The following is a 23,872-nucleotide window of genomic DNA, read 5'->3' as shown; positions in this document are numbered from 1 at the left end:
GTTTCAGAGTGGTGGTTGGGATGTCTCGCAGATGCATTGAGCCGTTTCATGCTCTTTGATTTTCACCTGTAACAGAGCTCCTCGCAGCCGGCACCATTTCCCTCAACACAAAACTGGAAATCCTCTCTAGTGTAAAAGAAGAATACTTCTGCTCTGAAGTCCTCTTCCTTGTTTTCCACATATGTTTCAAGCCCCAACTCTTCCCCAGGGTGCCAAAAGGCTCTCTCGCTCCCTGCTTCTCGTTCTCCCTCTCATTCTCTCTCTCGCCCTCAATCTGCGTTAACCTCTCTGTTTCTCTCCTCTTCCTTTTCCGACAGCAGATCCGTCCTGGTTGATGTGACAGCGTGTATGAGTATGATACCTTGAGGTCTGTGTGTCGGGAGGAGCTTTGAAGCTCCACAGATGTGTCAGGATGTGTCCATTCTGATGAAAACGGTTCTGCCCTTTACATCCCTCAATTCTCTGTCTCCTGGGTTGGAGCAGGAGGGGGGCTGATCTGAACTGCTCTGCTGCTGGGAGCGTCACTTTGCCTGCACCCGTGCACCAGCCCCCAGTACTTGCTATTTCCCAAATGGCAACCCTGTTCTCAAAAGTGGTGCACTATTTAGGGAACAGGGTGCCACAGGGGTCTTTTCAAAAGTAGCGCACTATATAGGGGGGAATAGGGTGCCAATTGGGACGCGCCCCATTGTTATTTAGTGGGCTCTTGTATAGGCTTAATGCCTCCAGAAGATTTCTGGCATCTCCCAGACTGCCACCTCAAATCCCTCTCTGACCCGCCACACAAATAGGCCCAGAGCTGGAATTGAGTAAGTGGAAAATGGAATAGAAGTGTCTTACACAAAGGTTTTGACGCGTAACCAAGTAAACAGATTACGTTCGATTCCTTGCTGGTTGTCGCTGGCTGGCGAGCAATTTGCTTGTTGGATCATAATACAGACGAAAAAAAACAGAATATGACGAAGAAAAAGATGAGGAGAACGCAACATCTTGCATAACACATGGTTTTCTCTGTTATTTTGTTAGCGAACACAAACCCTTTTATTTATCACACTACGACATGAAGGAATATACGAGGAGTACGTTGCTCCACTAGTGGGCATCGACTGTGCTTTGATCTAACCTGTTAGTGTGGCACAGGGAGCACACACTGCAGACCACATAGCAGAATACAGAAGAGCTGTAAAGCAGACCAGAGCACAATTTCACTGGAGCCCTGCAGTACAGTACCTGCATTGCCAATAATGCTGGCCAGGCAATACAGGCAAACAACATATATGGAAGGACTCAACTCAATATCAATGCTATAAGAAATAATGAACAATCACAGAAATAAAATGGAGGAAATTGAGGATCAGGATATGTATTTTATTTGAACCTTTATTTAACTAGGCAAGTCAGTTAAGAACAAATTCTATTTACAATGACAGCCTATGGGACTCCCAATCACAGCCGGTTGTTATGCAGCCTGGATTCAAACCAGGGTGTCTGTAGTGACGCCTCTAGCACTGAGATGCAGTGCCTTAGACCGCTGCGCCACTCGGGAGCCAAGGATATATCAGACATATTCCTGATATGTAGTACAGTCAGTTCTAGCTAATTCAATTCGGGGTGTACCGAGCCAAACTGAGCCAGTCAATGTCCAGATATGGTCGGAGGTGACAACATGGACTCCACGTGAACCATCAACATTAGAGAAGAAGTGAGCGGAGGAGTCTTCAGGGAACAGTGAGACTCCACATACACACTCTCAATCAGCGAATGGGAAACTTGACAATATAAGCATACCAATGAATCATCTCATAAAATCCATACGCCAGTAGACAAAACATAAAAGCAGATAAAACCAGTTAAGCCAGCTCTAATTTATCACCACATACACCAGTGGTTAAAACACAAAACTTTATGATTTGATGTAATGACTCTATAACATAAGCAAACCTGCGGAACGTCTGGGGACCACTGAGAGATGACATCAGTCGAAGAGATGGGACACAGCTGTGTGACCTCTAGTCATCAGTTCTGTGGGCCCCAGGAACCTTAAAGGAAAAGTCCACCCAAAATCTACAGTATCTTTTGCTGTTTGTTTCATTAGTCCCTTGTTGACATAGTCCCAAAATGTTTTGCATGTCAGCAATCAAGTTTTCAAGATACATAACTTTCAAAATACAGAAATACAGCCGGTATGATGCATTTTGCATTTTCCTTTAAGGTATTCAACACACTATTCTCCAATGCAGAAGGATCCATGGTAACAAGATGTTGGAACAATGGCCGTCAATGATGCCCACTTCTGCTCAGGAGGGGCAGGGCAGCTAGGCAGCGGACATCTGCCAGGTACAATGGACCAATCACCTAGACTCAGCAAGAAACCCTAACACAAAGGAATCCCGAGTAGGGCAGCAGACTGGCACCTGGCAAACGACTGTGAACCACAATGGTACAAATGCCTGCGTGGGCAATGCCAAAGCAATACACCACTCAACCTGTGCCCAGGTGCAGTGGAGTGCCGCCTGGGTATATGCTATGGCCGATACATTCCACAGCCATCCACCTTAATGCCATTTCACTGTCTGGAGAAATCTCCACCATCAGGAGGTCTCGGAACCATGGACTTCCTGTGGCCAGTCTTAATGTAGCCTTTGACTCCCTAAGCCACACTGAATGTCTTATTAACTGATGACTGGAAATAGTATTCTTAAATATTTGAGAGTAACAAAGAATGTAGAAGGCTTTGAGCTGAATTCTTGTCCCGAAATGCCCCGAATCTGCACTGGATGAAGGAGACATCTGCCTTAACATACCATGGCTTTGTGAAATTGGACTTCAGCCAAATCTTAAGAGTTGACAATATAGAGCCAAGGCAGACTTCTACTCTGTATCCTCACTAGGGCTGGGTATTGCCAGGGACCTCACGATACGACAGTATCACGATACTTAGGTGCAGATTCCATACGTATTGTGATTCTCACGATTCTATATGTATTGCGATTTAATACTGCGATTATATTGCAATTATTTTGATGGTCCAAACATACTGTTCACTATACAGTATGTCTGCTGCAGAGAGACAAGAGAGAGCCATAATAAAAACCTGTTTTGATCAGTCAGGGAAATAAAAGTACTGAAAACATGTTGGCTCACTATTTAAAAATAAACATGGAGAGAAAACAATAGGAGTTTTGGCAAAGATACAGCCGACTAGCGCCAGCTAATGCTACCTAGCCATATATAATATTGTCTAAAATAGTAATTTTTTCCCACATCACTAATCCCCACACATCAGAGAGGGGTATCAGAGGGTAGACGATCTCTTACAGCTTCACAGAGACCCTACCGTCCTCCCTCCCTCCATTCCTTCCATTCCTTCCATTCCTCACACTCTCCGTTCTCATTTAGAATTCTACTCTCCACAGCCATCACTTTACATGCAGTAATAACATTTACATATTTCGTTTTCCGTTACAGAGCCTGTGTCACAGCCAATCCTGTTTGAAGCTGGTGGTGCCTGTGATAGGGTATGGGTTGGGCTAGGAGAGAGCCATCTCTGAGGAAGCTCCTCTAGGAACCACTGTTTGTCTGTCCGGGTGGAATGACTAATGTGACCATCATCTCAAAATGTCTTCACTGCGTACTGGTTCGTGAGAGTCTCACCTTTCCATATTAGTGTGTAGCCCAAACTGTTCGGACACTGCAGATGATTTTGTGAGGAGACCGATTTCGGGATGTCTCATGGTGTGACAAACACCCCTCTGTCACCTTTCACCACAGATGCGGAAGTGCGCATCAGCGGATGCGGTGGATTGAGACGCATCCAATGCACACAAAAAAACATATCTTAGATTTTTGTATTATGCTAATTCGATTTCCGCGGGGTGCAGACCTCGACTCTAGGGGGGTTAATAACTCAAAGTGCACGTCTTTTTGTATTATGCTAATTCAATTTCCGCGGGGTGCAGACCTCGACTCTAGGGGGGTTAATAACTCAAAGTGCACGTCTCAAATGGCACCGTATTCCCTATGAACCCTGGTCAAAGTAGTGTACTATACAGGGAATAAGATGCCATTTGGGACGCACTGCTATTTAGGATGAAACCCATTGCTACATTCTAGTGGAGGCACTGTGACTATATAAATATACACTGAGTGTACAAAGCATTATGAAAACCAGCTCTTTCCATGTCATAGACTGACCAGGTGAATCCAGGTGAAAGCTACGATCCCTTATTGATGTCACCTGTTAAATCCACTTCAATCAGTGTAGATGAAGAGGAGGAGGCTTTTTAAGCCTTGAGACAATTGAGACATGGATTGTGTATGTGTGCCATTCAGAGGGTGAATGGCAAAATATTTAAGTGTCTTTGAATGGGGTATGGTAGTAGATGCCAGGCGCACCGGTTTGAGTGTGTCAAGAACGGCAACGCTGCTGGGTTTTTCACGCTCAACAGTTTCCTCTGTGTATCAAAAATGGGGCCGACACAAATTGTCCAGAGCAACAGACCAAATGACAGTCCAGTACAACATTGGTGCACAAAGACCCATCAAAAAATGCACAAGTCGTCGTACCTTGACACGAATGGGGTATGGCAGCTGACGACCTTACAAAAAAGAAGAAACAGCAGTTGCAGTGGGCTAAGGAAGGAAAACACTGGAGAATTGGAAAACCATTGCCTGGTCTGATGAATCCTGGTTCCTGCTGTTTCACACTGATGGGAGGACTAGAGTGTGGAGAAAGCCACATGAGCACATGCATCCATCATGCCGCGTGTCAACATTGCCGGCTGGCTGTGGTGGTGTGATGTTGTGGGCTGTGTTTTCATTGCACACATTGGGCCCCTTAATAAAAGTGGAGCAACGTTTGAATGCCACAGGATATCTGAACATCATTGCCAATCAGGTGTATCCCTTCACGGCAGCAGTGTATCCATCTGACAATAGTTTTTTTCAGCAGGATAATGCCCCATGCCACAAGACTAGGATTGTCCAGGAATGGTTCCACGAACATGACAGTGAATTCAGCTTACTGCAGTGGCTTGCCCAGTCACCAAATCTCAATCCAATTGAGCATCTGTGGGATGAGATGGAACGGGCTATTCAGAGTAGAGATCCACTACCAGCCAACTTGACACAGCTTTGGGAAGCATTTGACGCTTTTGACACCTTGTAGAGTCCATGCCCGACTAATTGAGGCTGTTCTGAGGGAAAAAGGGGGTGCAACTCCCTTAATGTTTTGTACACTCAGTGTATATATGCAATTGTTTTGCTATGCAGAATGAACGGAGGAGAAAGCAGCTTTACAGACATGTCCTGCTGGGAGATAATACAATTAAGGATTTATTCCATGGCTTATGAGTCAATCAAAAATGTGCACAAATAGGCAAATATCCCCATGTCAAAAGTCCAGTCTTCCAGCAGGGTCAGACGAAACAATCTGCAGAGGAGGATAGTGTTAAAACTACTCTCATATTGTAGTTCTTAGTATGTCTGTGTTTTGGACAAAGTATATTTGTGAGTTCGTGGTGGGTCTACTGTGTCCTGCTATGCCCTGGGAAAACTGCAAAATGGCCATTGATTTTCCGAGCAAATACATTTGGTGGTTTGGTGAAATTAGTAAGATTTTGGGTTCTGTATTCTCACTCAGACAGGTGGTGTATTGGTATGGACCTGTACCTAGCCAGTTAGCCACAGCTTAATGAGCAAACAGTGCTGCCTGGATTTCCCACAGCAGCAGCTCTATGGCAGCAGGCCAGTCACGTTGTCCGCTGTAATCACACACACAGTGCAAATGACACTTCTGAGCAACACAGATACATTCCCTGGGCATATCTCACATTTTAACAGCGCTATGGGACACTGGTTGATTGGCATTGGACAGATGCACCAATCCCACTAATTCACCCCTAGAGAAAAATACCCTTTGTTCCCGGGCTAATAACCTCCAACAACCTGAGAGGGGGACAAAAGTTCAGAAAGAGAGAAGTCTAAAGGACAAAACAGGCCGTGGCGACGGACGGTTAAAAGCATTGGTCCTATCCACTCTGACCACATAACATCAGATGTGACTTTCTTTTCATATTGAATCGCCACCGTTCATAGACACCTAGCAACTACTGTGCACGGCTGACATTCTTTATGTGTGTCTAGTCCTTAACGGTTCAACGATGAGCCAGCAGAGCAGCAGAGAGACAGCCCTAGCCTAACTCCTGAAGTCCTGGCAGGAACTCTGCCTCAGAGCGTGTTAAGGCGCTCCAATCAATGACAGCGTGACTTTCAGCACTCTGGCATCAATTTCATTACGACTCCTCTCCTCTCCGCCACCGGCCTGGATTTCCACCTCTGTCCCTCTCGCTCACTCTCTATCATTCTGCTCACCACTCCTCTCTCTCTATCACTCTGCCCCTCTCTCACTTCCCCCATCACTCACTCTCAGTGTGTCCTACAGAGGATCATCAGTCCTGTAGGCTCTGGCTGGTTGCTACCACTGGATGACTGGGGGCTGTTGTCATGCTCTCCATAGGGACTGTGTGGTATACAGCTATAGATAAGGCTACCCTATTCCCTATGTAGAGCGCAACTTTTGACCAGAGCCCTACTGAGCCCTGGTCAAAAGCAGTGCAATATATAGTAAACAGGGTGTCATTTGGGTAAGCAATCAATTATAATGGCTTCATCCAACTTCCTCGTGACTTAAAAAAAAGCACAACGCAATGTTCATCATGGGGAAAGAAGTGAATGGGTGATTTTTCTTTTCACTCCTTCCGTCTCTCTCTATCACACGCATACAGTCGCACACGTGTACACACCATCTATCAACCCAATTAAGACATTCCATATATCCCACGGAGCCAGCCGCGCATAACAGATCCCTAGCCCTCTCATAAAAGAGCCAAGAGAAAAACATCAACTAAGTCCCAAATGGCACCCTATTCCCTATGTAGTGCACCATATTTATTTAACCGGAGAGTCAATTAAGAACAAATTCTTATTTACAATGACGGCCAGGCCTGGAATAAAAAAAAAAAACAATGTAGGACAAAACGCATAACACAGAAAGGAGACACTAAGCAACAACACAAATTCAACAGCAAACAAACAGGGGGTGTGTGTGTGTAAGTGCGTGGTGTGTGTGTGAAGTAAAACCACATGCTTCCTTTCATAAGCTAGCGCAAACTAGTGACATTGGGTGACAACTAGAAACAGCTACATGTCTCAACAACCTGTTAATCTATTTGTCCTTTCAACTCCTCCAGGGACAACAGGTCCTGGGGTTGTAGGTTGGCTTGGAGGGAATTCCAATACCTCGTTTTCGGGACTGTTAGTAGAAAACAAGATTGTGATCTATTGCATGTACATATGGGACGCAACCCAAGCCCCACTCTGATGAATAAGGACGTTAAGGTCCGTGTCCCTGGCCCCTGGTGACAGAGTAGGTTCATTTGGACCATAAATGAGCTTGTCTTTCCATGTCCTTGCTGTCAGCTCCCAGGGCATTGTAACCAACCATAAAATCAGAGGCGTGAATCCAGCTCAGTCCTCGGGGGCAATACTGCATAACAGTGACATCATCCTACAAACTAGAGCAAAGAAGGGGCCGTTGGGTCCTGGGCTGTTAGCTTTACGAGGTAGTGGGTGTCCGTGAGTCTGGGTGTTTGGGAGTGTGTCCATCCATGCTGTTGGAGCTACGTCAGACCAAAACATCAGGAGATGTAAAACAGGTTATGGGTTATTGGAATAATTAGGTGGTTAACTGAGAGAGGTGTTTGTGAATTTTCTACACAATGCCGTGTATGCACTTCTATATTCTTTATATGGCAAGGTTATAGATTTGTCAGCACGCAGTAAAGACTAATGGTCACTTAGAGCAAACAGTGTGTGAAATCCACTGTGTATGCAGCTAGCTGTAGGACACACACTCAAACTCTCTCTCTCTCCCTCTCCCTCTCTCCCTCTCTCGCTCCCTCTCTCTCTCTCCCTCTGCCTCTCTCTCTCTCTCTCCCTCCCCCTCTCTCTATCCCTCCCTCCCCCTCTCTCTATCCCTCCCCCTCTCTCTCTATCCCTCCCCCCTCTCTCTCTCCCTCCCCCTCTCTCTCCCTCTCTCACTCTCCCTCTCCCTCCCTCCCTCTCTCATTCCCTCTCTCACATACACACACACACAACCCCCCCGCCCACCCACCCGACTGATCAAAGGCAAATGGATTGAAGATGATTCCATTGCTTTCCGAAGCTTTTGATAACTAATGGAATGAGTTTCTATTTATGAGAGGGGCTCTCCTGACAGAACAGACGGGGCTCAGGAGCTTTGGGGAAAGCATGTCGTCTGACAGTAACACATGTATAAATCGATAAGGGCAGTAGCAATATTGGAGGAGGAGTGCTCTCTGGATCCCCATGTAGAATAGGATCTCATCTCACCAAACCCAGATCAAAGCCAAAGAACTGTTGTTGGCTAAACCAAAGCCCTTCTGCAGCCTGGCAACGGCAAGAAACACTCATGTAGAAACACTCAGGCTCCGTCCCAAATGGCACCCTATTCCCTATGTAGTGCACAACTTTTGACCAAAGCCACCCAAGGGGCTCTGCTCAAAAGTAGCACAATACATAGGAAATAGGGTGCCATTTGAGACGGAAGCTCAGGAAACACTCCCTACATGCTAACACAATGCATCCTGCCAGGCTTTCAATCTCCCGGCACCATGGCATATAAGTGGAGCACAGCAGCTCCCTGCTAAAAGCACATATCCAGGGGGTTGCATTTTAAAGAAGGATGGTGCGTGGGGACTTGAGGAAACAGGGCCAAGGTCAAGAGCAGAGAGAGGGGGAGACGGAAAGAGATGGTAGGAGGAAGAGAGAGTGGGGGAGGAGAAGGGGAAGGGAGTGAGAGAGAGCGTGGGGGAGGGGGAGAAAGAGGGAGAGAGATAGAAGGAAAGAGAGAGAGAGGCAGAGGAGAGAGAGGAGGAGAAGGGGGTCTATATGACAGCTGTGTGGACATGGAGAGCAGAGCCATAACAGCCTGTTTCGTGAGGAATGCAGAACGGATCAGCCAGACACCCCTCTGTCCTCTGCTCCAACATGGTGCACCCAAGTCACAACACTAAACAGCTGCCCTCGGTATCCACTTCCCTTCCTCCTGAAGAAACGGCACTAAGAACCTTACCTCCCAATAACAAGGCTCCTCTAGCTCTGCTGAATTGACACGTCAAAGACTCGTCGTTGTCACCCCCCCCCCTTTCTCTTCTCCCTCTCCCTCTCACACTTGTTCAGCTGGGAAATGAAAGGACACTGTGTGTCAGTCAGCTCCATAGTCACACAGGGCACTGTGACTAAGCTGGCTTTTGGGGGACCTAGGTCAGGATGTTCTGTGAAGTACCAAAACTGTTAGGTCCTAAAGGGTCTCAGACTAACACCCTCCTTTCCAGGTCAAGATATCTTACTAAGAAGGTAATGCAGAAACAAAGTCAAGATGAGCCAATCTGCAATTAAACTCCGAGTCACATTTGAAGGAGGATTCTCTGAGCAAGGGTCTAGGAGCCCTTCCTCTGATGACCCGATACCAAACTCAAACCAGTATACAAGTCCAGATAACTCAAACCAGTGTACAAGTCTAGATAACTCAAACCCTTCTCCACATCATGAAGCACCCGGAGCAAAGTATTCTTACCTGCAACAGAGTTGGGCCGTGGCATCATGAGGGACGAGGAAGTGTGTGCTGTGGGGTATGGAACGGGGCCCTCCGGTGGGTTGCTTGGTCCTGCTGCTGCTGCTCCTCCTGCGGCCCCTGCTGGGTACTCCGTCCTGGACAGGGCGGGGGTCTCTGGGGGCCCGCTGGGGTCTTCCTCGGCCACGGGAGAGCACGTATCGACACGCACGCTGGGAGCCAGGCCATGGTGCGCGCTGCTCCTCAGGCTGCCATCTTTACTCCATTCCAGGCTGGAGCCGCTGCGGTCATCATTCTCTGAGGAGCTGGTGATGGTGGCTGAGGGAGGGAGGGAGGTTATGAGTCTTTAGCGCTCAATCTCTTTTTCATTGACCTTTATCAACACCCTCCACCTGAACTGATATTTACCGCTACATTTAGCTCCAACTAATGAGAGCTATCCAGTGATGGCAAGGGTGGGTAGATTTATGGCATTCATTTCCTCAATCCAGCTTCCCCCTAGGAAGTTTTTTTTCAGCTTGGTTTTAACCACCATTATTTCCCTCCTTATCAAAGGCCTGCTGAATGGAGTATTCCTGAAAAGCTGGTTTAATAATAATGCACATAAAGTATGTTTGCCGCCAAACAGTATCATCCGTCCAACATAACATGGTCAAGCTGAGGTTGATTACTTTTGACCAAAGCCGATACTGTAGGTAGTGCACTATATAGGGAGTAGGGTGCCATTTGGGACGAGCCCTACATACACAGGTCAGGTCCTCTTATATGAAGAGAATACAAGATTTAGGAGGGAGAAAAAGGGGGCTGGTGTGGAGAAAAGCCGACTTCTATTTTAGAGTTAAGACAGGTGTTTGCTTACATGAAAGCAAATCCCCTTTAATCCTCTCCTCAGGCCTGGCTGGTCATGCTAAATACAATCACTAAAAGCTGAGGGGAAAAGCAAAAGCCACCGACTGGCAGCTGGGCTCCCAAACAGGGGGATGCATCCCAAATAGCACTGTATCCCCTATAAAGGGAATAGGGTGTCATTTGGGATGCACAATTGGGTACAGTCAGAGAAAATGTAATGAATCACAAAGATGGAACAAAGTGGTGTGAATGAACAGGTAAAATAGCCTGCTATCTTACACTAGCTGCTTTATTGTCTCCTTGCTCCTCTGCTTTATAACACGAGTAGATGGTTATGACCATGATTTATAGCATCACGCTTGAGCCTTTTACTTTCGGTTTTGGTCGACCAGCTTCAAACAGCTGTAAAAATTATATTTTTTGTTATTGAAAAGATATTTCACAGCGATTTAGATGGTACAATGAGTCCCTACACTATCCAGGGCTTGTTTTCTCACATAAACTGAAATTGAGCAAACAGTGTAGAATTTTTGCAACCAGGAAATGACAGAGCGATTTCTATATTGGCCACTTACCCCGGTTTCCACTAGATAACACAGCCACAAAGTCTAAACAGTTTTCCCATTTTGACAACAGAAGCCAGCCCACCGGGAGAAATCAAAAGGCGAATATCACAGCCAATCACAACACTGGTGAGTAAGTAATACTGTGAAACACTATTATTCCACTATTAGCGGCAGAAATATTATGGACATTTTCTGAAATTACAATAAAAAATAAAAACATTAACATAATATTGCTTAGCACCTTTATTTACTACATGAATAACTGCTTAGGACCATTATTTACTACATGAATAACTGCATATGACCATTATTTACTACATGAATAACTGCTTATGACCATTATTTACTACATGAATAACTGCATATGACCATTATTTACTACATGAATAACTGCTTATGACCATTATTTACTACATGAATAACTGCTTTTGACCATTATTTACTACATGAATAACTGCTTATGACCATTATTTACTACATGAATAACTGCTTATGACCATTATTTACTACATGAATAACTGCTTATGACCATTATTTACTACATGAATAACTGATTAGGACCATTATTTACATCATGAATAACTGATTATGACCATTCCTATGACACTCTTAAGCCTCCTCTTTCAGATGCCCTCCCTTCCCTGGGTCCCACACCACAACAGCAGCTGAGGGTTTTCATATGTCACTCTGCATCAGTGCTCCACACCATCCCACCCAACGTGCTGTTTATAAAATCAGTCAAATGAATATGGGCTTTTGAAGTAAATGATTCCCTGACTTCTCTTATCCTGCTTCTTCCACAGTCCGTTTCAACCACTTCAAAGGCCCCGAATAGTAGTCATCAGAGCTGGGAATCAGTCTCACGGACACTGCGTCCCAAATGGCACCCTATTCCCTGCATAGTGCACTACTTTTGACCAGAGCCCTATGGAATATTGTGCCATATGGAACGCAGCCTACTTGGCTTCTCTCTCTGCCTTTTAAATAATCCAGAAGCCCTACTCACTGGGGGCAATGTTCCGGACCAGTGTTATAGCTTGTCCTTCGCTCCCAAACAGAATTCTATGTGTTTGAAGAAGAAACCTTTATGCTGCTTGACTCAGCTAGAGGCATAGCGTTCTACAGTATTCATTCCACCGAAGAAGAAGTAGGTCCCAGTGATCTTAAGTAGGCTGGGCCATAGGCCTATGTATCAAGCGTCTCAGACTAGGAGGGCTGATTTAGGATCAGTTTTGCCTTTTCGATCAAAATGAATAAAATGATATGGACAGAGAGGAGCTGATCCTAGACCCGCACGCCTACTCTGAGACGCTTGATGCAGCTCTCTGTCTCAACCTGGAGGGTACTGTAGGTGGGTAGGCAGTAGCTAGGCACGGCAACGCGCTATTCACGCTGCTTCACTATGGCAGATACAATATCACAGCCAGCATGAATTATTTAGCAGCTGTGATATTGCACTGGGGGCTAGGGGGGAAATAAGTCATAGTAATCAATTATGTCAACAGCAGCACAGGATTTGCATTCGGGAGATGTATCATTGCCAACAAACCAAGTCTGGCTCGGCCACATAAAGTGCCACGACCTCGACAACAGCTTACCACTTGTCATTTAGATCAGGCTATTGTAACAGGTTGTCTTTTATCTTCATTTTATCTTCATATAGGCCTAATCTGTCTACCTGGGTGACCGTACAATAGGGGATAGAATCTCGATGTCCTAGTTAGACGCCTCGGAAAGAAAGAGAAGGTTAACTGCTTTTGTCCTAGTTTGGTCCAAATCAACTGGCGCCTTGAGAAATGAACGTCACCAACCAGAGAAAAAATTACTTTCATGACAAACGGCTCTGTAGGCCCAGGTTCAAGATTTCCAAATGGATTTCTAGTAGGTTTCACTGTCCCTGAGACCTTTAAGCAGAAACCCCAGAGGAAATGAATACAGTGATAACTCATCTTCCTGTCAGCCTGTGTAAATCCCCAAATCTCCTAAAGCCAGTGCTACCAGACGAATAGAGAAGTCACCATGCTGTTGAAACTGTCGCCACCAATACTCTCTAACACACCACTAACAGCTCAATACAGAACTGATAAAACAGACACTGACAAAGTAGAGGAACAACATTGACACGTACACTTTTCATTCAGAGCATCCATAAAAGGGTAAAACAAAGATGTTGGATTAAATGAAGGTTATAAGTATATATGTGTTATTAATGCTAGGTTGGAGTGGTCAGGGTAATGCAGAGTTATCCTGTTGATGATGCTAGTGTCATGGGACATTCTAGGTCCACTCCTATGGGCATTGTGCATAATGTGAATAGTACTGACTAAAGGCTGAGTGCTGGGGACTGAATGACTGAGTGAGTGAGATTGTGTCCCAAATGGCACCCTATTCCCTATAGTGTCCTACTTTTGACCAGAGAGGCCCTGGTGAAAAGTAGTGCACTACATAGAGAGTGGGGGGGGGGACACTGAGTGACTGACAAGCAGTCCGAGTGTCTCTCACCTATGATCCCGCTGTCCTTGCTCTCGAGCGTGGAGCTGGGGCTGGTGATGGTCCCACAGGGGCTGGAGTGACTCGGGGGAGGTCTGCCGTGACCACTGCTGCTGTGTCTGAGGCTGTGGCTGGCGTTGCTGTTCAGGGTGGAGCACGGGCTCTCTGTGCTGGGGGACGTCGTGCTACTGGTCAGACTGGAGCAGGGACTGATACCCTGACCTGTCACTGAGCACTGCAGGAGGAGGAGAAACATATTTTATTTGGCTTCACTGACCCCACATGGCAGTCAAATATACATCTCTTTCCATGACATAGACTGATCAGGTGAATCCAGGTGAAAGCTATGATCCCTTATTGATGTCACTTGTTAAATCCACTTCAATCAGTGTAGATAAAGGGGCGGAGACAGGTTAAAGAATGATTTTTAAGACTTGAGACAATTGAGACATGGATAGTGTATGTGTGCCATTCTGAGGGTGAATGGGCAAGACAAAATATTTAAGTGCCTTTGAACGGGGTATGGTAGTAGGTGCCAGGCGCACCGGTTGTTGTCTAGTTCTGCAATGCTGCTGGGCTTTTTACGCTCAACAGTTTCCCGTGTGTATCAAGAACGGTCCACCACTCAAAGGACATCCAGCTAACCTCACACAACTGTGGGAAACATTGGAGTCAATATGGGCCAGCATCCCTATGGGGGGGCGCAACTCAGTATGAATGGAAGTTTAACAATTAAAACCTGTTCGTATTTTTCACTTGGGAGTAAAGAGCTTTTCTCCTTATATGGTAGCAGACCGGAAAATATGATCCAAGTCAATTTGCTTTTTTTAACCAAAGCAAAGAACCAGAATCATGTGCAAGCAATGCAAATTCCTGGACAAATATAAGCAGTTCACATGTGAGCATGACACACAAGCTGAAGGCATGAGCTCGCTCGGTAAACAAAGCGAGGCTTTCAAAACAGCAAAATCAAGTCCAAAACGAGACCAGAACTCGTATCTCAGAGTAGGAGTGCTGATCAAGGATCAGGTCCCTCCTGTCCAAACTAATCTGATTCATTATGATCTAAAAGGCAAAATGGATCCTAGATCAGCACTTTCAGACAAGACTTGAACAACTGAATGCCAACTTGTAATATGGGCCATACAATGAGACTAAAACCAGAAGAGCTCAGCCCATGATTGATCACCATGCTCTTCCTGGTACTCAAGTGCTAATGACATAACTCCAAACTCTAGGTTTGTCCCCTATATTGTTCTCTCAGCTGCCTGCCTCCCTCTCCTCCATGCAGTATGTATATAAGTCAGGATGGGGGCTTGATGGCTGGGGTTAGCGTTAGCACCTAGCGGTGTGCTACATGCCTCCTCCCTGGCGAGATCCCCGGGCTGCGTCCCAAATGGCAACTTATTCCCTTTTTACTGCACTACCTTTGGGCTATGGGCTGGGGTCAAAAGTAGTGAACTATATATGGAATAGGGTGCCATTTGGGATGAAGCCCCGCAGCCCGCAAACAGTTCCTCACCAAATGGCTAACTCTTCCTCATCGTTTCCCATCTACATCACAACTTAGCACTCTGGAGAACAACGCCAGCTAAATTCGGGTCATAGCCATGTTGATAAGGGCACACAAAAGAAAAAACTTGCAACGGGAAACCAAAAATGAGCGTCTCTTCTTGGAGAAGTCTGGGTATTCCTCCCTATTTCAGTCTGTTTTCTTCCGTTTCTTGCCTAATGACTACGGCCCATGTGATGTGGAGAAAAGGCTAAGGCAACTTACACCAGACAACATACCACGCTGATGACATAATAGTTTAATGGCATTTACTCTAGGGCAGAATAAACAGACGACGCGTTTAAACTCCGATAGTAAAACAGCTGTGTAGATGTAAATGGGAGAGCGAATAGTTAACAGACGATGAACGCCTCCAGGTGTTTCTCTCTGAAGCACAGAGAAGAACATCCTTCAAGGCTGCTGCTGGACAAAAAACAGCCCAAACCCATTCTTGCCCTGATTTCTTGGGTTTCTCACCTTGACATCTCGATGAATGAAGATGATTCATGGAATATAAGCTTAAAGTGTAGAGGGAAATCAAAGGAGTGCTCTGCTTTTATGCTGAGCCCCAGACTAATTAGCAGAGCCAAACAAACTGAGCCGAAGACTTGACATAACTCTATTTCTGGACGTAAGCACGTACACTCATATTACATACTCAAGTGCCCCTGCAAGAGCCACTCAAGTTACCCTAAGAACATCACACTGGATACCTCAGGCTCATAAACCAACACACTACAGTAGTTTACTTAACCAAACATTCACTTTGTGCACACACAAAACACATCTGAGAACATGTTGAGGTTAGAGTTACCCTTATCTGCTGCAATTAGAATCATTCCGGTGGTAGTAGTGAGACTTTAATCCAAGTCCAAAGAACCAGGGCAAAGACAAACTGCACCATAAAAAGCATCCTTTCTTCTTTCCCTTCTTTTCACACACTCTCCCCTCCCCTCCCTCCTTCTATCTCTCTATCTCTGGTGTTGTGCGGCCGCTGCAGCAGCTGCCGGTGAAATGAAATACCTTTTTTTCATTCTTGTCTTCCATAGGTATGCGAGCCGTGCCCGGGATCCCTTCTCCCAGTAAGAAGCCCAGCCTTGTCATCAGCTCCTGAGTGGCAGGGGAGGAGGAGGAGTTTGGCTCTTTCTCAGCTTGCAGCTCTGCTGTGTGAGAGATGAGAAATAAATCATGTTAATATTCCCATGCAGGCCAACCCAGGGCCAGTGACGGGCTGAGCCCCTGCTGCACGCACACACACCCGCAGACACTCCCAGACAGACACACACACACAGCTGCTGGGGTTGCGCAGGCAGGCAGAGAGGCAGACACACTGACACAGAGGTGGATACAGCCAGCCTGCAGCACAGCAGAGTACAGCTCAGTGCAGCACAGAGGCGGTACTCTGCAGGCTACGCAGGTTCCGCCTGCCTCATTAGGAATGCTGTGACTGTGCCTGTCTCTCTGCAACACGTCTAGGGTGCCATTCTGCTCGGTGCTGCTGCTCATTGTTTACAGCCCTCACTCACATAGCCTCCGAATATCAATGAAGAACCGAATACAAAAAGGCTTCCGCTTCTAACTTCGGTTGTTGTCTCAGCCCCTCGCAACTGCTTGTGTTGGGTGGATAACATTTTATATTTCTGGGGCCAATTTTCATATTGTCAAGCTTTGGATGCTACTGTCCTAAATCCTCTTACATATACAGATATAGGATCTTAATTTGACCAGTTTCTCACAGCAGGAAAATAATCCTGCAGCAACAGGAAATGTGAGTTATTGTGTGGATTATAATTAATGGACATTTTTGTAGGGGTTGATACATTTTCAATTTTTAGGGCAAATCAAGTCTGACATTTTTAAGTGGAAATTACAAAATGTATAAGCGTTTATAAACCTTGAATATACTATGTGCTGGTTGATCAAATTAAGGTCCTACACCTACTGTGTATATTTGTGATGTTTCAAAGAATGCACATGTTGCTTTTCATTATCAATAAAGAATGAGCTAACAAAGCATTGACTTACAAGCTCACTGCAAACCAATACATCCTTAGGGATCTATAAAATCTGTTACATGTTTTGCCTCATTCCGTTTAGTTTTACCCCAAATTACATTTTCTCCATTTTGTTTTTCCAGGTTTAAGTTTTTCATATTTTTGCTCTCAAAATCACACTTCTTTAATAAAAAAACAACAAAACCGGACGTTCTAAGTCAACAACAACGCTTAAACCACATCAGGAGACCACTTTGAGATCTGGAAAAAATCTAAGAAATGTAGATTTTTGGGTGTAGTTACCCTTTAATGCAAGTGCGCACCAGCAAGAGACCGTTGTTTGGTTAGCGATGTTTCTGTAGCGCTCATGTGATTGCAGAGTTTGCTAAACAAATGGCTTCTGGATTGATGCAAATAATCAAGATAGCATTCTGCCAGGTAGGCATATGCTACTTTGCAGTTAACATTTAATTGAGGAGGTTTTTGGGAAAGCCTTTCCATCTCTACCAGAACATGGTTATCATCATCGCTAACAGCTACACATGTACACTACCGGCCAAAAGTTTTAGAACACCTACTCATTCAAGGGTTTTTCTTTAATTTTACTATTTTTCTTTGTGAGACGCGGTGTGGGTGAACGGATGATCTCCGCATGTGTATTTCCCACCGTAAAGCACGGAGGAGGTGTTATGTTGTGGGGGTGCTTTGCTGGTGACACTGTAAGTGATTTATTTAGAATTCAAGGGACACTTAACCAGCATGGCTACCACAGCATTCTGCAGCGATACGCCATCCCATCTGGTTTAGGCTTAGTGGGACTATCATTTGTTTTTCAACAGCACAATGACCCAACACACCTCCAGGCTGTGTAAGGGATATTTTACCAAGAAGGAGCATGATGGAGTGCTGCATTATATGACCTGGCTTCCACAATCCCCGACCTCAGCCAAATTTAGATGGTTTGGGATGAGATGGACCGCAGAGTGAAGAAAATGCAGCCAACAAGTGCTCAGCATATGTGGGAACTCCTTCAAGGCTGTTGGAAAAGCATTCCAGGTGAAGCTGGTTGAGATTATTTTTATTTTTATTATACCTTTATTTAACTAGGCAAGTCAGTTAAGAACAAATTCTTATTTCAATGACGGCCTAGGAACAGTGCCAAGAATGCCAAGAGTGTGCAAAGTTGTCATCAAGGCAAAGGGTGGCTATTTGAAGAATCTCAAATATAAAATATATTTGGTTTTGTTTAACACTTTTTTGGTTACTACATGATTCCATATGTGTTATTTTTCTACAATGTAGAACATTTTTTTTTAAATAAAGAAAAACCCTTGAATGAGTAGGTGTTCTAAAACTTTTGACCGGTAGTGTAGACACACGCACGCACACGCACACACACGTCACGCCCTGATCCCGTTTCACCTGTCCTTGTTATTGTCTCCACCCCCTCCAGGTGTCGCTTATTTTCTCCAGTGTATTTATTCCTGTGTTTCCTGTCGCTCTGTGCCAGTTCGTCTTGTATGTTTCCAAGTCAACCAGCGGTTTTTCCCTTTTTCCTTTTTCTAGTCCTCCTGGTCAAAACCCTTGCCTGTTTCTGGACTTTGTACCCACCTGCCTGACCATTCTGCCTGCCTTGACCACGAGCCTGTCTGCAACTCTGTACCTCATGGACTCTGATCTGGTTTTGACCTTTTTGTCTGTTCACGACCATTCTCTTGCCTACCCCTTTGGATTAATAAACATTGTAAGACTCCAACCATCTGCCTCCTGTGTCTGCATTTGGATCTCGCCTTGTGCCTTGATAACACACAGACACACACAGACAGGCATTCCTGTGCTGTTTCAGAAAGTTTCAGGAAAATCAAATCACTGATGCATTTTGTTCATGTCTTATGATTAACTTTAGCAAATTCATGCCTTTTCTAATAAGTTCAATACATTATGCTAATTTACAACTAATTGTTTCAATAAATCTGAATTCTGTTTTAATGTCTAGATTACGTGAATCTGTCTGCGTTCTCCACAACGCAGATTATAGAGGGCCCTACTTCCTCAACTGGGGGATGCTGATGGTATTCTGTATGTACATTACCTCAGCATGTACATGAGGAGTCAGGGGAATATGGCTCCACATACAGGGGGCTATCCCCCCTAAAGGCAGTGCAAGGCATGGACTACAGTAAGTTATTACCCTGCATTCTGTCAGCACCTCTCTCCCCCTCCCCTCTCTTTTCCAGTTATTAATAATGCTGGCACTCCCTCTGATTAAATACAAACCCGTCCAGCCACATAATGTACTGCCAAGACGTAATGAAGTCAGAACTAATGCCACCATACATGAACGAACACACAAAGGCACACATAATATTATTTACTACTGTGGTGGCATCAGAAGCAAGACAAATCTAACCATTTCATTCATATGAAATCTGGTAATGGATGCAGTCTATGCTGATTTGATTTAACGCTAAACTCAAAACCAGAGGCAACTTCTGACCCCCTGCAGAAAACACTCTGCTACTGTGAACATGCTTCATTCTCTAATTCCCCTGCAAAGGTTGTATTACCATCATATTGTGGGCAGAAATGCTACAGCATATTGGTTGGGAGGGAGGATGTTCTAATCCTGGAATGATGCCTTTAGTTATGTGGTTCCAACCTAGTTGAGCAATACATGTGGTGAAATGGAACGAGGGAGAGTCAAGAGAGAGGGAGGGAAGGAGAGAAATGATGGAATATCTCATTACTCATTATTAACCAAGGAGACCCCTCCACCAATGCTCCCTCTCCCTACTCTTTCTCCTCCTCCACTCCACCCCCTCTCCCCTCTTTTGCCCTATAACTAATTTCACTTCATTTTAATTTCACTCCTTTCATACAAACACTGCTTGGCTGACTTCTCTCTTCTCCAAAGTCTGCAATATATTTGCATACTAAGGAGTGCACCTGTTGCACATGGGGATGTGTGAAACTTACTCCTCAGCCTGAAGTGTCTGAATAGCTAGCTTTTCTCATGGCGCTGACTGGTAAGCTTCAGGAGGGTGGTCACGTGTGCTAGCAAGGCAGAGGTCCCGAGTTTGCGCCAGGTATGTGCCGAATCAGGAGGAAGTGGTACTCGCTAAGCAAGCGGCGTGATGTCTTATTCACACCATCCCCACACCCCTTTAGTAGGCTAGCCTACACTTTGGTCATGTTTCTGCCGGGCAAGGAGAGATGTAAGTGTAAGGATATTTCCCAAATGGCACCTTATTCCCTATATAGTGCACTACTTTTGACCAGGACCCATAATGACTGGTTGCTGGTTCATACTATACTGTAATGTAGCTCTGTTCTGTTCAGTGTGCAGCAGTACCAGCAAGACAGATACAGAGCACTAGCCAGCCAGGAGACATCTGTTACATCTGCAATGTCTGCACAGGCTGTTAACAGGTGCCCTTTCAATGCCCCAGCAGCCTACGTTAAACATTTAATTCAGTGCACAATGTTCTGTTATAAATAATGGGCCTGTGAATCACTGACTCTCATTTGTTTTCCTATGAATACTGCTGTCTATAAGCCGCTGCATTGACATTGATATCATTCCCCCCATTTCAACAGCTGGAATGTACTGTGATTTGAATGGGTTTTCTCTGCATAGAAAAGTATTGAGCGTCCACCTAAGTGTTTTTTCAGGCCGCCTATGTCTAAACAGTAAAAAAAAATATATATAAAAAGTTGTCTCCGCCACAAGGCAAAATGTGTAGAATTGCAGGAAATTATTTTTAAACAGCTACGTTTTGTCACTGCGGCCAACAGGTGGGCCTCTAAAATGTTCAGGTCGGCAACCGCACCATTGGCTACGCCCATTGGCTACGCCCATTGCCATTCACCCGCCACACCCACCACCTAAGCCCCATTTTGATCCAGAAAAAAAAAACTGATTTTCAAGCTGATTGCAGTTAGGAATGGGTAAGAGAAAGGCATTAAATTAACCTTTTGGTTAACCTTTTTAAAAATCTTCCAGCCACCCAGATTTTTTACCAGCCAAAATAAAAACATTTGCCGCTAAAATTACACCAACGACCTGAGTCTTTTTGTGACCTGAGTCTTTTTAAAATATCACAGATGATACCTGCCCCTTTAAGGGCGGGAGGTTACCGTTGTAGCGAGACTCCGGTCATGTTTGTGCCTGTGAGATTGAGTCTGGCTAGTAGAAGCGTTCTCTTCCCTAGCAGTTGTAACTCAAATATAGAAAAACAACCTCGTTTGTGAACAAAACAATGTAAATAGCCAAGAAACACAAGGACCAAATCTCATTTTAGTAGACTTTCATTTAAAGTAAATTAGACCAACTTTTATGCCTGTGCGCAGAGCTTCTAAAAATGAATCTTTCACTCAGCACAGCCTGCAGCCAGGCAGCATTGCAGCGCGAGGTGGAATACACTACATAGGATTTGTAGTTCTTTGACTTTCCGCGATTCATTTACCAGCTATGAAACAAAACGGTGGAAATACTTTGAAAAACAGCTACTGCAGAATTTATTTTTTTATAAATGTGATCATACTTGACTATTTCTATTCAATTCCCACCAATGCCAAAATCGACCCGCAGGTGGCGGGTGTTAATTTTAGGCCCTGATCAAGAGTGACCTTGATTTCAGAGTTGAAAACAAACTGGTGAAAGCTAATTGGAATTCTAACGTCTCAAATCGGAGTGAAATGTAACACCAGCCGCATGTTCAATGTGAGTAAATGCATGCAGCTGGTGCTACTGCAAACCCCAGCATGTTTTCAGTATAACGGCAGTACAAAGCATGTCAGCGTCACATCAACGCCACTGTTTACGACACCACATTCTTTACCAGTTACTGTCCCTTACTGCACCACTGTTTCCAGGTAGCCCTCCCAGACCTGACCAGGGACCGTATTCAAAGTGTCTCAAAGTAACATACACTGAGTGTACAACACATTAGGAACACCTGCTTTTTCCATGACATAGACTGACCAGGTGAATCCAGGTGAAAGCTATGATCCCTTATTGATGTCACTTGTTAAATCAACTTCAAATCAGTGTAGATGAAGGGGAGGAGACAGGTTAAAGAAGGATTTTTAAGCCTTAAGACAATTGAGACATGGATTGTGAATGTGTGCCATTCAGAAGGTGAATGGGAAAGACAAAATACACTGCTCAAAAAAATAAAGGGAACACTTAAACAACACAATGTAACTCCAAGTCAATCACACTTCTGTGAAATCAAACTGTCCACTTAGGAAGCAACACTGATTGACAATACATTTCACATGCTGTTGTGCAAATGGAATAGACAACAGGTGGAAATTATAGGCAATTAGCAAGACACCCCCAATAAAGGAGTGGTTCTGCAGGTGGGGACCACAGACCACTTCTCAGTTCCTATGCTTCCTGGCTGATGTTTTGGTCACATTTGAATGCTGGCGGTGCTTTCACTCTAGTGGTAGCATGAGAGTCTACAACCCACACAAGTGGCTCAGGAAGTGCAGCTCATCCAGGATGGCACATCAACGCGAGCTGTGGCAAGAAGGTTTGCTGTGTCTGTCAGTGTAGTGTCCAGAGCATGGAGGCACTACCAGGAGACAGGCCAGTACATCAGGAGACGTGGAGGAGGCCGTAGGAGGGCAACAACCCAGCAGCAGGACCGCTACCTCCGCCTTTGTGCAAGGAGGAGCAGGAGAAGCACTGCCAGAGCCCTGCAAAATGACCTCCAGCAGGCCACAAATGTGCATGTGTCTGCTCAAACGGTCAGAAACAGGCTCCATGAGGGTGGTATGAGGGCCCGACGTCCACAGGTGGGGGTTGTGCTTACAGCCCAACACCGTGCAGGGTATTTGGCATTTGCCAGAGAACACCAAGATTGGCAAATTCGCCACTGGCGCCCTGTGCTCTTCTCAGATGAAAGCAGGTTCACACTGAGCACGTGACAGACGTGACAGAGTCTGGAGACGCCGTGGAGAACGTTCTGCTGCCTGCAACATCCTCCAGCATGACCGGTTTGGCGGTGGGTCAGTCATGGTGTAGGGTGGCATTTCTTTGGGGGGCCGCACAGCCCTCCATGTGCTCGCCAGAGGTAGCCTGACTGCCATTAGGTACCGAGATGAGATCCTCAGACCCCTTGTGAGACCATATGCTGGTGCAGTTGGCCCTGGGTTCCTCCTAATGCAAGACAATGCTAGACCTCATGTGGCTGGAGTGTGTCAGCAGTTCCTGCAAGAGGAAGGCATTGATGCTATGGACTGTCCCGCCCGTTCCCCAGACCTGAATCCAATTGAGCACATCTGGGACATCATGTCTCGCTCCATCCACCAACGCCACGTTGCACCACAGACTGTCCAGGAGTTGGTGGATGCTTTAGTCCAGGTCTGGGAGGAGATCCCTCAGGAGACCATCCGCCACCTCATCAGGAGCATGCCCAGGCGTTGTAGGGAGGTCATATAGGCACGTGGAGGCCACACACACTACTGAGCCTCATTTTGACTTGTTTTAAGGACATTACATCAAAGTTGGATCAGCCTGTAGTGTGGTTTTCCACTTTAATTTTGAGTGTGACTCCAAATCCAGACCTCCATGGGTTGATAAATTGGATTTCCATTGATTATTTTTGTGTGATTTTGTTGTCAGCACATTCAACTATGTAAAGAAAAAAGTATTTAATAAGATTATTTATTTCATTCATATCTAGGATGTGTTGTTTAAGTGTTCCCTTTATTTTTTTGAGCAGTATATTTCAATGTCTTTGAACGGGGAATGGTA

The 23,872-nt window shown here is 45.3% G+C and overlaps 1 protein-coding gene across 7 annotated transcripts in view; it reads right to left on the bottom strand.

Annotated features, from left to right (window-relative positions):
• Nucleotides 1-23,872, bottom strand: part of LOC106581811 (protein TANC1) — a 188,425-nt gene that overhangs the window by 49,067 nt on the left and 115,486 nt on the right. For 4 of the 7 annotated variants that reach the window (XM_014164169.2, XM_014164164.2, XM_014164168.2 and 1 more), the window contains 3 exons: nucleotides 16,136-16,275; nucleotides 13,573-13,795; nucleotides 9,659-9,973 (listed from right to left, as the gene is read on the bottom strand). In XM_014164169.2, coding sequence (XP_014019644.2) covers nucleotides 9,659-9,973; nucleotides 13,573-13,795; nucleotides 16,136-16,275 — 678 coding nt within the window. The remainder of the gene's footprint in view (nucleotides 1-9,658; nucleotides 9,974-13,572; nucleotides 13,796-16,135; nucleotides 16,276-23,872) is intronic. The other 3 variants (XM_014164166.2, XM_045704457.1, XM_014164170.2) reach the window with 1 other exon arrangement.

The sequence above is a fragment of the Salmo salar genome, chromosome ssa21 (assembly GCF_905237065.1).
Source record: "Salmo salar chromosome ssa21, Ssal_v3.1, whole genome shotgun sequence".
In the NCBI taxonomy this organism is placed as follows: Eukaryota; Metazoa; Chordata; class Actinopteri; order Salmoniformes; family Salmonidae; genus Salmo; species Salmo salar.
Note: the sequence above shows the minus strand (reverse complement) of the source record. Positions and strands in the feature narration are given on the sequence as shown.